Genomic DNA, 13,378 nt, shown 5'->3' with positions numbered 1-13,378 from the left:
CTTCCATTTTATAATAACAAATTACAAAGATGAATTCACAAGAAAATCTTCTTCTACCTTAAAAAGAAACAATGAAAGGGATGGGATGGGAACTTTTCACTGTTATTCTTCATTTGATAACATTTGGGAATAATAAAGTATCAACACTGAACTTAATTCAGATCCACCAAAGAAGAAATTAATTGAACGGTCTGGAAATCAGGTTTACCTGGTTGGACAGAAACATTTACAAATCCTTCTCCAAATGCATTTTCAGCAGAAACAGTCACTCTGAAGACATAGGCACCTTCTGGCAGCTGGTAGAGAAACAGTGTGTTGGTATGGGTGCATTAATTTGAAATAGATGTAGGGCATCTTAAAGGCATAGTTAAAATCACTCCAAGAAGGGTGAGTCTACTCATATCAAATCCAGAATGGGGATATGCCTAGCACAATCTTGCTTGCCCAATTGTTTCCAGAAGTGTGGAGGCTGTCACAATTCCCAATCGGTATTGATGGAGAAGACTGCTCTAGACCAGGAATATTACCCCTAATAGTCAGCAAATGATTTAGGAAGAAAACAGTTTAAGAAAGCATAGGTGGGTCTGGCAAAGCCATATTTAGAATAGCAATAGCAATAGCAGTAGACTTATATACCGCTTCATAGGCCTTTCAGGCCTCTCTAAGCGGTTTACAGAGAGTCAGCATATTGCCCCCAACAATCTGGGTCCTCATTTTACCCACCTCGGAAGGATGGAAGGCTGAGTCAACCCTGAGCCGGTGAGATTTGAACCGCTGACCTGCTGATCTAGCAGTAGCCTGCAGTGCTGCATTTAACCACTGCGCCACCTTGGCTCAGAACAAAAATATAATCTGTTTACAAACCTAGCAACACCATGCCAAGATCTAGAAGTATGACAGATTTTCATCTTCTCAATGTAATCTCCACTAAGACAATTGGCTTGTCATAGTCATAAACGGAAAGCTAACTGAAGTTGGCTTCCCAGTAAATATGGCTGATTGACCAGTCTGAGAAGCTCTTTCTAGAATGAAACTTTTTCAATTTATAAACAGGGAACTGAATTCCCTATGTTGGTATGATTTTCCTGGGTTAGGGTGAATCCAAGAGTCATCCCATAAATCCTCCATACGAGCAGTGGATTTTTGTTCATATGCAGGATGATAGTTTAGAAAGATTAATAAGTGTAAATAGATGTACATATGATTTACCACAACAGGGGGGAAATGGATTTGTTTAAGATATCAATGTAAACTGTTTTTACAAAGATATTTTATTTACTTGTTTCTTTTGGGATATTGCTTTCTAGTTTTCTATGCTTGAAGTAGAAAAGGAAATGAAATTTAGAATTTAATTTGACAGTATAATAATTGTATAGTTACGGAGCTAGCTTATAATAATTATAGGTAATGTAAAAAGTTGAGATCATAAATGTGTTGAAAAGAATCAGAATCAACACTTTTTCTCTTCTTCTTTTTAGTCCTGCACTTCCCCCCTTTTTAATCTTTGTTTTCATTGTATTTTATGCTATAATAAAACTTAATATAACTTCCATTAAAAAAGCATAAAGCTAATTAAGAAAACTCTTGGTTTTTCCCAACTTAGCAATTATTATATTTTAGTAGCTCCATGGCGATGAATGCTGAACTTAATGGCCTGATTCAGCAAAACCCTTCTTATGTTATTGGGTAATGTTTTGTACATTTAGAATCTGAGAAATAAACAGGATGGATGCTCATCACCATACCTTATTGTCTTCTCTAAAGAGACAAATGATTTCTAACTAGTTGAACATCTGATACATCATGGTTCCATATGATTGGAAGCCGTGGTTGGTTGTGTTGGCACTCACACCCATCAATCAGGAATCTTATATGAGTAGCTGCTTTATCAACTGAGATTCTTTTTCAAGTGGCAAATACGATTTTCTTTTTTTAATAAAGCCTTAGAAACCATTCGGGGAGGATTATACGTATCATAAAATGTAAACACTTCCAGTGCTTTGTACTAGTATGAGTGGGCAAGGGCCTACTCACTTGAGAAAGTCTGAGAGTTGGTGTGTGCTTATCCTTCATTTCACCATCGTAGCTGTCAGGGTAACTCATCAAGCTCCATTCGTAAATATAGTCTGATTCTAAAAAAAAGGAAAGAAAATGTAGCACAAATAATTATGCCTGCTATTACACAAGCTCCAGTCATAGGGTAGAGGAATTGTAACTCTCCTCTTGTCCTGCAACTTCTACCATGCAAGATATTCTTGCCAGACCTGGTCTCTCAGCACCAATGATGTGACCTAGTTTAGTAATGAAACATCTGCCAGAAATGAAACCAGAAACCTCAGAGTGCTCCCAGGATCTCACATGGTATCTCCTGACTGCTGTCTTGGAATTCTAGGAACTACAGACCCAGATCATATAAAGACACCATCTTGAGGAAAAAAATAATAATATAAGCTGCAAGCTAAGTAATTGTAGGGTTATCCATTCCAACGCGCGTGCACATTTGTGAACTGGTAGCGAAGGTAAGTTGATGTCACCCCTGCTCTATATCATTCCAGACAAGTGGCTGTTCAGTCTCTTCTTAAAAGTCTCCAGTGATGAAGCCCCCCAACTTCTGAAGGCAAGCTCTTCCACTGGTTAATTGTTCTCACTGTTAGGAAATTTCTCTGAGTTCTAGGTTGCTTCTCTCCTTGATTAGTTCCCAACCATTGCTTCTTGTCTTGCCTTCTGGTGCTTTGGAAAACAGGTTGACCTGACTCTTCTTTGTGGCAGCCCCTCAAACATTGGAACCCCCACTATCATGTCACCCCGAATCCTTCTCTTCACTAGACTAGACATATCCAATTCCTGCAACCCATCTTCATAAGTGTTAGCCTCCAGCCCTCTGAAAAAGGGCTGTTTTTAAAATATCTCTAAAAATGTTTTTAAAATACCCCCATCCACCCCAGCAACAACAGCAAGAAAACACACATTTCCTGGAAGCAGAGTAAAGCAAGCCAATAAAACAGGCTAGATTACATCCCTTCTTCTTTATGGGCTAATTTTAATTAGAAAAACAAAAAATATGGGGAAACATTAAATAAATAAACAGTACAAACTCAGAGTCAAACCAAACTGTTTGACTCTTCATTGGGCTGAATGTTTAAACCAAGATTTCTGTCTGCTTGTTGAAACCAATCTTTTATCTTTCTTAATTATTTAGAAATAACTTCCATTAAAATATAACAAGAGCCAAGAAGAATAATGGAATGGCTGTCCATAGTAAAACTAAAGATTAAAAATGATTGCAACATAAAAAATATATCAGAGGTTAAAGAGTTGGGGAAATCTGGGGGGGAAATAGGTTTTGGCCTATTAAAAACATCTCAATTGTCTCAATAGCAAGAGCATTTCAAAGAAAAGCGTCACACAATGCTGGCTTCTCCATGGTAACCATCTGCTTCAACAGCAGCTGGATCTGGAGAAAAACCTCTAGGAAAATCTTAGTTTTTGTTAATTTAATCGAGATATATATTTCTAACATCATTGTCTTAAATCAGTGCTTCAACCATAATTTGAAGACTATCTCAACAAATGAAGAGATCTGGATTATGAATAGGCTCTCAAAATCTCAGTCATAATGAAACCATGTTACCTGTTTTTGGGATCGTTGTGGAAAATGTAACTTCACCTGTCGCACAACATGCAGTGCTATGAGCACTGGTGGGAAATGTTGTGGGTTTAGTTTTTATGAAATTATCTGTGTTGGACACTTCAGTATGTGATGGGATAGTGGAGAAAAATCCCAGAATTCCTGAAGAAGGAGGATTATGGGGAGGTGTTGCAACCTACAAGACAAATTGCGGGAATATATCATGGTTGTAATTTTCTTTTCACATCCTGTTACACAACGTTGAAAAATAAGAATGTATTGGAAGATTTAGGTTCAAAATTCTAATCCAGCTAGACTCAACAATATTATCAGCAAAGTCTGGAAAAATACTATATGTTCCCAAATTCCCAAGAATTGCACAAATTATGCATTTGTGCAAGCAGTTTTCTGGGATGCTTCCAATTCTGTAACAAAACTTGTACTGAAAGAGGGTGACATCCCTGGCAATGTGCAATATGCCTGCAAACTCTAAAGAAAAAAAAACTCCATCTGAGCAAGAGAAAAACAAAGGAAAAAAAGAGCTACAGGAAAATATATGTGGGACTTGAAATTATATGAATAATGCAGAATATTAAAAATGCCTTTGATCTGATAACATGCTTACATATGAGATGGACATAGTACTTACTATGTCTTCTTCATATGAGGTGCTCTCAAAAAAAATCACATGCAAAATAATAAGTAAGAAATAGAATGTGTAAACAAAGCACCATTGTATGAATTGTCCAACTTTCATAAAGTACACTTAGTGTGGTTAACTCAAACCTAAAAAGTTAACCATTACATCATCATAATTAAACCATCAAACAAAGACTGCAAAAACTGATTGCCTTATTACATTAGGCTAAAATCCCATTACTTAAATACTTAATATTTACATATAATTAGCAATTTTATCCCAGTGTAGTGTTAATGACTTCCTTGCAAAAAAACCAAACAAAGATAGCTGCTTTTTCAGTTTGTTAAGTTTGTTAAGAACACCCATCTGCTTCATTCCACAAAAGAGATGATATGGCAGCTATTAAAGCTGCATTTACTGCCGTTCTTAGCAGAACATATTTATTTGCTAGCGCTATTTTTTTGTCCTTATTATAATTAGGCAATTCAAATTAAATAATATTGCAAGTTTCTTTTTCACACCACTAGAGCGAGACTTTTAGCTCCCAAATCTGGGAGCAAACCCATGCACAGAATTGGCATAGAAATATTAGAGAATTAAAATGTGAATTGAACACCCTCATTTCTTCTGTAATATGACTGCATCATCATCATATGCCTGGACTCAGAGATTTCTGATTGTTCTTATTATGGCCCAACATCTGGATTGCTCCAACTGGACTCTTTCCATCATCAAAAATAGCCACAATGTAGCATCATGTGCCCTTAAACTTTAGTTGACTGCTGTGGCCAAGCTAAAACTCATGTGTTTATTCCTCTGATATGAACTTAGAATTGAAAGCAAAAATTAAATTTTATCCTCTTCTCTGGCACACTAGAGTGGCAATTAACCAAGTCTAGATAATTATTAAACTTTTGTTTCCTGATGAATTTTACTTGATTTAACCATTATTGGTAATGGGCAAGTTTCCAAAGACTCTGTTTCAGATATTTTGGTGGTTTAAATGTTTCTGTTTAATGTGTGCACACAAAAATACCTGTGCATAGAGCAGTGTTTCCCAACCTTGGCCACTTGAAGATGTCCGGACTTCAACTCCCAGAATTCCCCAGCCAGCAAATGCTAGCTGGGGAATTCTGGGAGTTGAAGTATGGACATCTTCAAGTGGCCAAGGTTGAGAAACACTGGCATAGAGAATCCACCTATATACACTATATTGCCAAAAGTATTCGCTCACCCATCCACATAATCAGACTCAATTGTGAGCGAATACTTTTGGCAATATAGTGTATAAGAACTGTTAATCTATTTTCAAAGAACTATGTTTGCTTATCAAGAGTTATGCTTTGCTTAAAGGGTTCTTTAACTCCTGTTTGTATTAGTCAAAATAATACTCATGTTTTAAATGGTCCCAAGAGAATGTGATAAAATAAATGACTTAATTAAGGATTGCATATACAATGCTTTCTAATCCCTTTCCATTGTTTTTAATTTGGATGACGCCCTTATATATACAGATTTATCCCTTCGCGTTCTTCTTTTAGTCATTAGCAAAAACTGAATATACCAGCAGCAGTTCTAATGATTTAGTAATAGCAATAACACTTAGACTTATACACCACTTCATAGTGCTTTACAGCCCTCGCTAAGTGCTTTACAGAGTCAGCACATTGTCCCCAACAATCTGGGTTCTCATTTTACCGACCTCAGAAAGATGGTAGGCTGAGTCAACCTTGAGCTGGTCAGGATCGAACTGCTGGCAGTCTGCAGAGTTAGCCTGCAATACTGCATTCCAACCACTGCGCCACCACAGCTCTCTAACAAAATGTATTTTTGTTTTACGTAGTCTCTTAATAGCGCAATCAAAACTGAATAATTACATTGGCTTCATTTAAGTTAATCTACCTATGTGGCAGGGAGCTTCAGTATACAAGCCAGGAAGCGACTGGATCTTTTTCCTATCACACATGCACACTTGTTTCCTCACTCATAAAAATATGTTTAAAGAAATCTGCTTTGTCTATTTTTTTCTTTTTTTGCGTGCTCTGAATTTTGTCAAGAATGAAGAAATTTGCCGCTATTTAAAGTTATCCATTTGGGTGGGGAATTTGTGGTCCTCTGGATGCCGATGAGCATCAAATAATATTGCAAGGAACCTGCAATATTCTATACTCGCTGAGGCCTGGTCATTGGGACACATGTGACATCCCAAAAGATGCCATGCTTTATGAAAGTATTACATAGTTTATGGAATTTGCTGCCATAGGATATAGCTAACGTGACAATTGGATTAATAAAATGTCTGCCAAGGGCTATTTGTCACATTGTATGGCAGCCTTTCAAACTGGCTAAGGGAGCCAACATTAATTATTTTGTAGTATATTTTATATTCCAACTACTATCGTTCTCTTGGCCTAAGATAGAGAGAGAGAGCAGGGAAGACTGTTACTGTTCCAAGTTCAGTCTTTGTGTGCTTGTTCACCTTCCAACAGCATCTTGTTGGTCACTGTCAAAACTACCGATTTAGATACCTTTGTGATCCAACCCAATCGGAATATGTATATATTCACACTAATTGTGAATACCTTCCATCAAAGTATATGTACATAAGACTTTGGATGCACAAATGATAATGGCAAATAATTTTGTGTGTGTGTGTAAACACATACCTCCTCCTCCCAGCTTCTGTTCACTTCATTTTTAGTTGGATGAAAATCAAAATCATTCGCAGATTGATCCAGCAAGCCCAAAACATCTGTCAACTTTTCAGGATGTTCAGTGGTAGGAATACGTTCAGAGGTGTTTACATTTGAAGAGCTTCCCAAATAAACTTCCTCGTTTTGAGGGACTTCTTCCTGTTTGTCTCCATTACTGAGCCCTGAAGAATTGAAGCTGTTTTCAGTGGTCACCACTGATCCCCAATCGGCATAGTTAATGGCCTCCTTCTCCTCAGGCTTGAGGCCAAGTTGAAAAGGATTCTGATCCATCTCACCATATTCGCTGGCATAGTCCTCAAGACTGTGCTCTTTGCTGAGGAAGGAGATCTCCTTCAGGCTACCAATTTCCTCAGAGGGGTCACTTGTCAATGCCATGGAGCGGATCACATTGGATGGCACCTGCCCGTATCCGAGCAAAGTGGCTGGTCTCTGGGGAGCTCTGACCACGAAGGTCAGATAGGACTTCACCTTCTCCATTTTCTTGGGCTCACAATTTCCTTTAGGTTGGCAATTGACTACGTAGCAATGCCGCTCAAACATCCAGGCCAGGTCACAATCTGAAAGATCGCAACAGGCTGCCAGGCAATCTGACATGGACGCAGCACGCGGGACCCGCATAATTTTAGTTGTTTCTAAATTGGGAAGTATTGCGTCTGTGTACTTGATGCCTTCCGTGCACTGCTGACAGGAACACCCTGAAAAGTAGATTTTGGTATAAGTAAAGTCTACATTTTAGGGGGGAGGTGAATTTATCATTTCTGATTTACATTTTATATACTGTGTTACTCCAAAAATAAGACCAGGTCTTATATTAAGATGCATTAGGGCTTATTTTCCAGTTGGGTCTTATTTTCAGGGAAACAGGGTAGTATAATGTAACTCAGTGAATGTTCCTTTAAACTTTTCATGGCCCTTTTTACAATTATTGTTATTTGAAATATTTACATGATTAACTATTTGCAGCTGATAAGGTTATCACAGCCTCAGATAGCAACGGTTCATAGTTTTCCTGTTTTTCAATGTTTCCGTCATTATTTTTTTCCCTTTCTCTTTCATCTTTGGGAAAGTTAGGAAATGTGGAGAGACCAAAACCAATTCAAGAGAGCTATAAAATAAAACCAAAAGAACATTCAGTTCTGGCTTAGCAGATTATACTTCTCTCTAATTAAAACCCAAAGAATAGAAATTCAACTCCCTGGTTTTTTTAATCATATATTTTTAAGTTGTCACAGAAATCTAGAGTAGGGTCCTTAGTTAAACTGAATAACACAGCCACTTGCTGAGTCATCAAAAAAAAAAGAGAGAGAACCCTGTTTGCTGAGCAACAGCAATTTTCTCCATGCAAAACCTGCATGGTACTCAGATCTGAGCAAGGAGTGTCCTATTCAGGGCTGCTTCTGTGACAAATACCTACTCAAGGACCTGCAAGTATCTCTGTTCTTATTATTTTTAATATCCACTGACAAACGTCTAGGCAGAAAGTGGGGAGTCAGAATGGAAAGATGGAAAGTTTTTATTCAGCACCACCTCTTCTAACAGCTTTGCCAGCTTCTATGCACTGTGGGTAATTTTAGCTAAGTACATCCTTACTTTTCTCATACCATTTCCAAAGGAATTAACCTTCCTTACCTTAACAGGAATAGTAGGAGTGAGGACTTACCTATTAAAACCACCAAGAGTAAATAGAAGATACTCAGACCTGGCAGAAGAAACATCCTTTCGTAAGGTGGAAGTTCCAAATCCTGGTCAGATTGCAGGATGGAAATTCTACAATCTTATTGCAAGGTTTATCTTACACAGCGTGATTTCAAGAGGGGGAATTTGCAGTGCTGGCACAAAAAAAAATGAGTTAAAAGAAAGACATGAATATTAGTTGAAAAGTTAAACAAGAAGAAGATAGAAGTAAATTTATTACCCTCTGGCTATAGAAGTAGGGACAATTGTTGCAGAAAGTTTTAAAAAATGAGGAAAGATAAAAGGACAAGATAATAATTTGAGCCTGTCTTTCTATAAAACCACAGAAGAGTTCTACAGGTGACAACCTTTCACAAATAATAATATACTATTAATACTAATTTTAAAAGTATGAATATCTCTTGACTGTAGCTCTTTCACAAGCATCTGCACCCAATATAATATGTGTTGTGGGTTATCCATCATTTGCTCAGAATAATTTAAATCAGGTAAATAATCCTCAAGGGCATTCTCCAAAGACCATGATACCTATATTAAATGAGTTTTAGTGCTGGTAATTTCCTCCTTTTTAACAGTTGCAAGAGAAACTTCCTCTAATGCTCAAGCAGCGAAGCAACTGTTTGTTTAAAAAAAAAGGCAACTTTTAAAACTTTGCAGCTAGCATCTATCTATCTATCTATCTATCTATCTATCTATCTATCTATCTATCTATCTATCTATCTATCTGACTTATATACTGCTTCATAGGGCTTTCAGCCCTCTCTAAGCGGTTTACAATTTTTTTTTAGCAAATTGAGTCAGCAACTTGCCCCCACAGTCCGGGTCCTCATTTCACCCACCTCGGAAGGATGGAAGGCTGAGTCGACCTTGAGCCGGTGAGATTTGAACCGCTGAACTGCAGATCACAGTCAGCTAAAGTGGCCTGCAGTACTGCACCCTAACCACTGCGCCACCTCGGCTCTTAACCCTTCTCTCTTAGCCCTTCTCTCCCTTCTCCTTTCACTTTCAGCAGCTTATTCTAGATGACTGGATTTTCCTGAAATCCACGCAGTGATGGCAGGTGAGAAATGTGAGTGAGATTCCCTCTGGTTCTGTGTTTCCTATCTTTGGAGACAGAGATCTAAATACAAAACTAGGCTGCGTGTTATCTGCCCATGATTAACCATTTTTCTATAAACTAGGACTCATATTATAATCTAGTGGCTTGCCCTGTCAGTATTGGTAAGGTTCCATTGTTACTGTTGCGGCTCCGACACTATGGAACAATCTCCCCGTGGAGATTCGTACCCTCACCACCGTCCAGGCCTTCCGCACAGCCCTCAAGAACTGGCTAACCCGTCAGGCCTGGGGATAATCTTATTTCGCCCCTCCCGAATGCTGAGTGAATGTTGAGTTTTATTGTCTAATTTACTTTGTGCACATTTCTTTTTTCGTATTGTCCTACACTCCCCTTCCTTTTTGATTGTAAGCCGCCCTGAGTCCCCTCAGGGAAAAGGGCGGCCTATAAATAAATAAAACAACAACAACAATTACCAAACCAGGTAACATCATCAGTGCTAGAAGGCAGTGGGGTTTGTTCTTATATTATAAACTAGTGGCTTGCCCTGTCAGTATTGGTAGGATGTTCTTCGTGGTTCCTTGATTAGGCTGTTGTTTTCTGTTCGCTTTCTTGATTGAGTTGGTAGTTCCTTGATTGGGATATTGCTTATCTCTTGATTGTTGGTCTATTGTTATTTACATCGTTATTAAACTATGAAATATTTTTATTCACCTGCTATATGAATAAAAAGCAGACTAAATGTTTCCCCAAGGAGCAGAGCACATTAATGAAAGAGAAACAGTCCTCCTTCTTTGCTAGCCCTTTCAATTTCTGTACGTGGAAAGATTACTTTTGTTAATAAGCAATGCCTTATCTTAAAAGAACAGTCAAGATTGGCAACAGCATTTGAAACAGATTTTAAAAAATTCAATCTCCTGCAATATTCCTACTTCTAGAATTTAACCAATTAAAAGACTAATTCTGGAGGAAATGTGTACAATGAGAAACTAACAGAGCTGTAAAAACTGTTTCTTATAAAACTGTTTCCTATAAAAGATGGAATGTTTAGATAGAAGATATTATAGATGATATAATAGATGGTTGGTAGGTAGGTAGGTGGGTGGGTGGGTGGGTGGGTGGGTGGGTAGGTAGGTAGGTAGGTAGGTAGGTAGGTAGGTAGGTAGATAGATAGATAGATAGATAGATAGATAGATAGATGATAGATGGAGAGATAGATAGATAGATAGATAGATAGATAGATAGATAGATAGATAGATAATAGATAGATAGATAGATAGATAGATAGATAGATAGATAGATAGATAGATAGATAGATGATAGATAGATGGAGAGATAGAGAGATAGATAGATAAATAAATAGAATTTAACCAATTAAAAGACTAATTCTGGGGGAAATGTGTACAATGAGAAACTAACAGAGCTGTAAAAACTGTTTCTTATAAAACTGTTTCCTATAAAAGATGGAATGTTTAGATAGATGATATTATAGATGTTATAATAGATGATAGGTAGGTAGGTAGGTAGGTAGGTAGGTAGGTAGGTAGGTAGGTAGGTAGGTAGATAGATAGATAGATAGATAGATAGATAGATAGATAGATAGATAGATAGATAGATAGATAGATGGATGATAGATAGATGGAGAGATAGAGAGATAGATAGAGAAATAGATAGAGATACATACATACATACATACATACATACTAGATATACAGACACACATACAGACAGACAGATACAAACACACAGTTAGGAAGACAGAATCAGTCAGGTGTAATGATTAAGGAATCAGGCTAGAAAGTGGGAGAGTGGGAGCTCTAGTCCTGCCTTAGGAAAAAGCCAGCTGAGTGACCTTGGGCCAGTCACTTTCTTTCAGCCTGAGTAAAGAGGCAATGGCAAACCACTTCCAAAAAACCCCCCAAAGACAATTGAAGAAACTAATCGAGGCAGTAGGAAGGAGTCAACACTGACAAGAAAGGGAGGGGGGGAATTGGGAAGGATAAGTTCTGCACTGCTTCTGTATTCTTATTTATAGTATTTCTGTCAACAAAATAACTGCTGTAAGAACTTGGTCTGAGATAATCATCACCCAGACAAAGCTCCTGATGGTTAGCTCTAAAACAAAGGCAAAACATGAGTGTATAATATATGCCTCTGATTGAAAGCTGGAGGAAATAAGACCACTAGTGGGAAGTATACCACCACTGGTGCACATCCAGACCCATAATGCAATGCATGCCTAAACCCCCTATGTGTACCCGGCCCCCGTGTATGTGCCCCATCCCCGCACATGCACATACGCCCCCCCCGCACTCCCCTGCATGTGCGCGCAGCCCCCTGGACCCCATTTTGGGCCTGGAAAGCCTCCTGCATCAACCTGGAAGCCATAACGGGGCATGGGGGCACTGCGCAAGGCCCCAAAATGCAATGCAAGCACCCCTCAAATTTATACATGTTTAAAATGTATAGTGTACAGAACTCTTTACTGGGGAACTGTAGTACTATGTTCATCAGTTCTCTATTGACAAGGACAACTAACAAGGATTTCTATACTTGACACTTTTTGTATGAAGCAGCTTAGTCCTCATATTTCCCCATGCAAAGTATAAAACCCAAACTACAAAAAGATTGACCACACAATTGGTTAACCAGCTCATTATGCCTTGGCTGAAATAATACTACCTCTACAGTTCAGTCACTTCATTTATTCAGGCTAAGCCCCTTTGAACTTAAGTAGAGATAGATGTATCCTTAGTGTCCAGGTTACCAATAGCAATAGCAATAGTAGTTAGACTTATATACCGCTTCATAGGGCTTTCAGCCATCTCTAAGCGGTTTACAGAGTCAGCATATCGCCCCCAACAATCCGGATCCTCATTTTACCCACCTCGGAAGGATGGAAGGCTGAGTCAACCTTGAGCTGGTGAGATTTGAACAGCCGAACTGCAGAACTGCAGTCAGCTGAAGTAGCCTGCAGTGCTCCACTCTAACCACTGCGCCACCTCGGTTAAACATAAATGCACAGTATATACCAAAGGTAACTTAACAGATTTAAAAATAGTAGAAACATCTGATCCATAACTCTTAACTACACAAATGGAACTCTTGCCAAGTGAACTGAACCTTTATATTATTGCAGGACTGGAAAACCTCTATTGAGATAAATGGGGAAAATAGAGAAACTCCAGATTATCCTGGCACCACTCCATAACAGGGTTATGATGAGGTTTTAATGCACTCTTTGCCTAGAGATATAGCATTAGTTTGGATGAAACACGCTTTGAGGTAAGGAAGAGAACTGAAATCAAAAATATTCTACCTCAAATATGCAACAAAAGAGTGCAACTGTCTCTTAAGCAAGTTATACTGGTGTAATGTACTTTTTTTCTCCTCATTGCACAACAGTTATGTAAACAGCAGCACTAAATGTTTTCAAGAAACGATTATACGAAAATGGACTGAGGTCTGTCGGCAGTGTTTGTCCCCTCTCAGAAGCCCTTTGAAATAAAAAATACATGTTACGTGAATTTTACTACTCTAATCTCAAAACCTGGATGCAAAAAAGGAAAACTACTAAACACTGTATGTGAAAAGGAGTGAGTGCTATTCTATTCCAGTTCCCAAGGAATAAGCACCGTTAAACT

At 38.2% G+C, this 13,378-nt stretch overlaps 1 protein-coding gene across 3 annotated transcripts in view; it reads right to left on the bottom strand.

The window, feature by feature from the left end:
• Positions 1-13,378, bottom strand: part of KIAA0319 (KIAA0319 ortholog) — a 32,543-nt gene that overhangs the window by 17,740 nt on the left and 1,425 nt on the right. For 2 of the 3 annotated variants that reach the window (XM_087707371.1, XM_087707372.1), the window contains exons 2-6: positions 8,643-8,811; positions 6,935-7,677; positions 3,632-3,824; positions 2,035-2,132; positions 209-296 (exon numbers count right to left, since the gene is read on the bottom strand). In XM_087707371.1, coding sequence (XP_087563497.1) covers positions 209-296; positions 2,035-2,132; positions 3,632-3,824; positions 6,935-7,677; positions 8,643-8,697 — 1,177 coding nt within the window. In that variant the 5' untranslated portion in view covers positions 8,698-8,811. Of the gene's footprint in view, positions 1-208; positions 297-2,034; positions 2,133-3,631; positions 3,825-6,934; positions 7,678-8,642; positions 8,812-13,378 lie in introns of those variants that run through there. The other variant, XM_087707373.1, reaches the window with a different exon arrangement.

The sequence above is a fragment of the Thamnophis sirtalis genome, unplaced genomic scaffold (assembly GCF_051295495.1).
Source record: "Thamnophis sirtalis isolate CommonGarterSnake01/CBP01778 unplaced genomic scaffold, rThaSir2_p1.2 scaffold_2, whole genome shotgun sequence".
Classification (NCBI taxonomy): Eukaryota; Metazoa; Chordata; class Lepidosauria; order Squamata; family Natricidae; genus Thamnophis; species Thamnophis sirtalis.
Note: the sequence above shows the minus strand (reverse complement) of the source record. Positions and strands in the feature narration are given on the sequence as shown.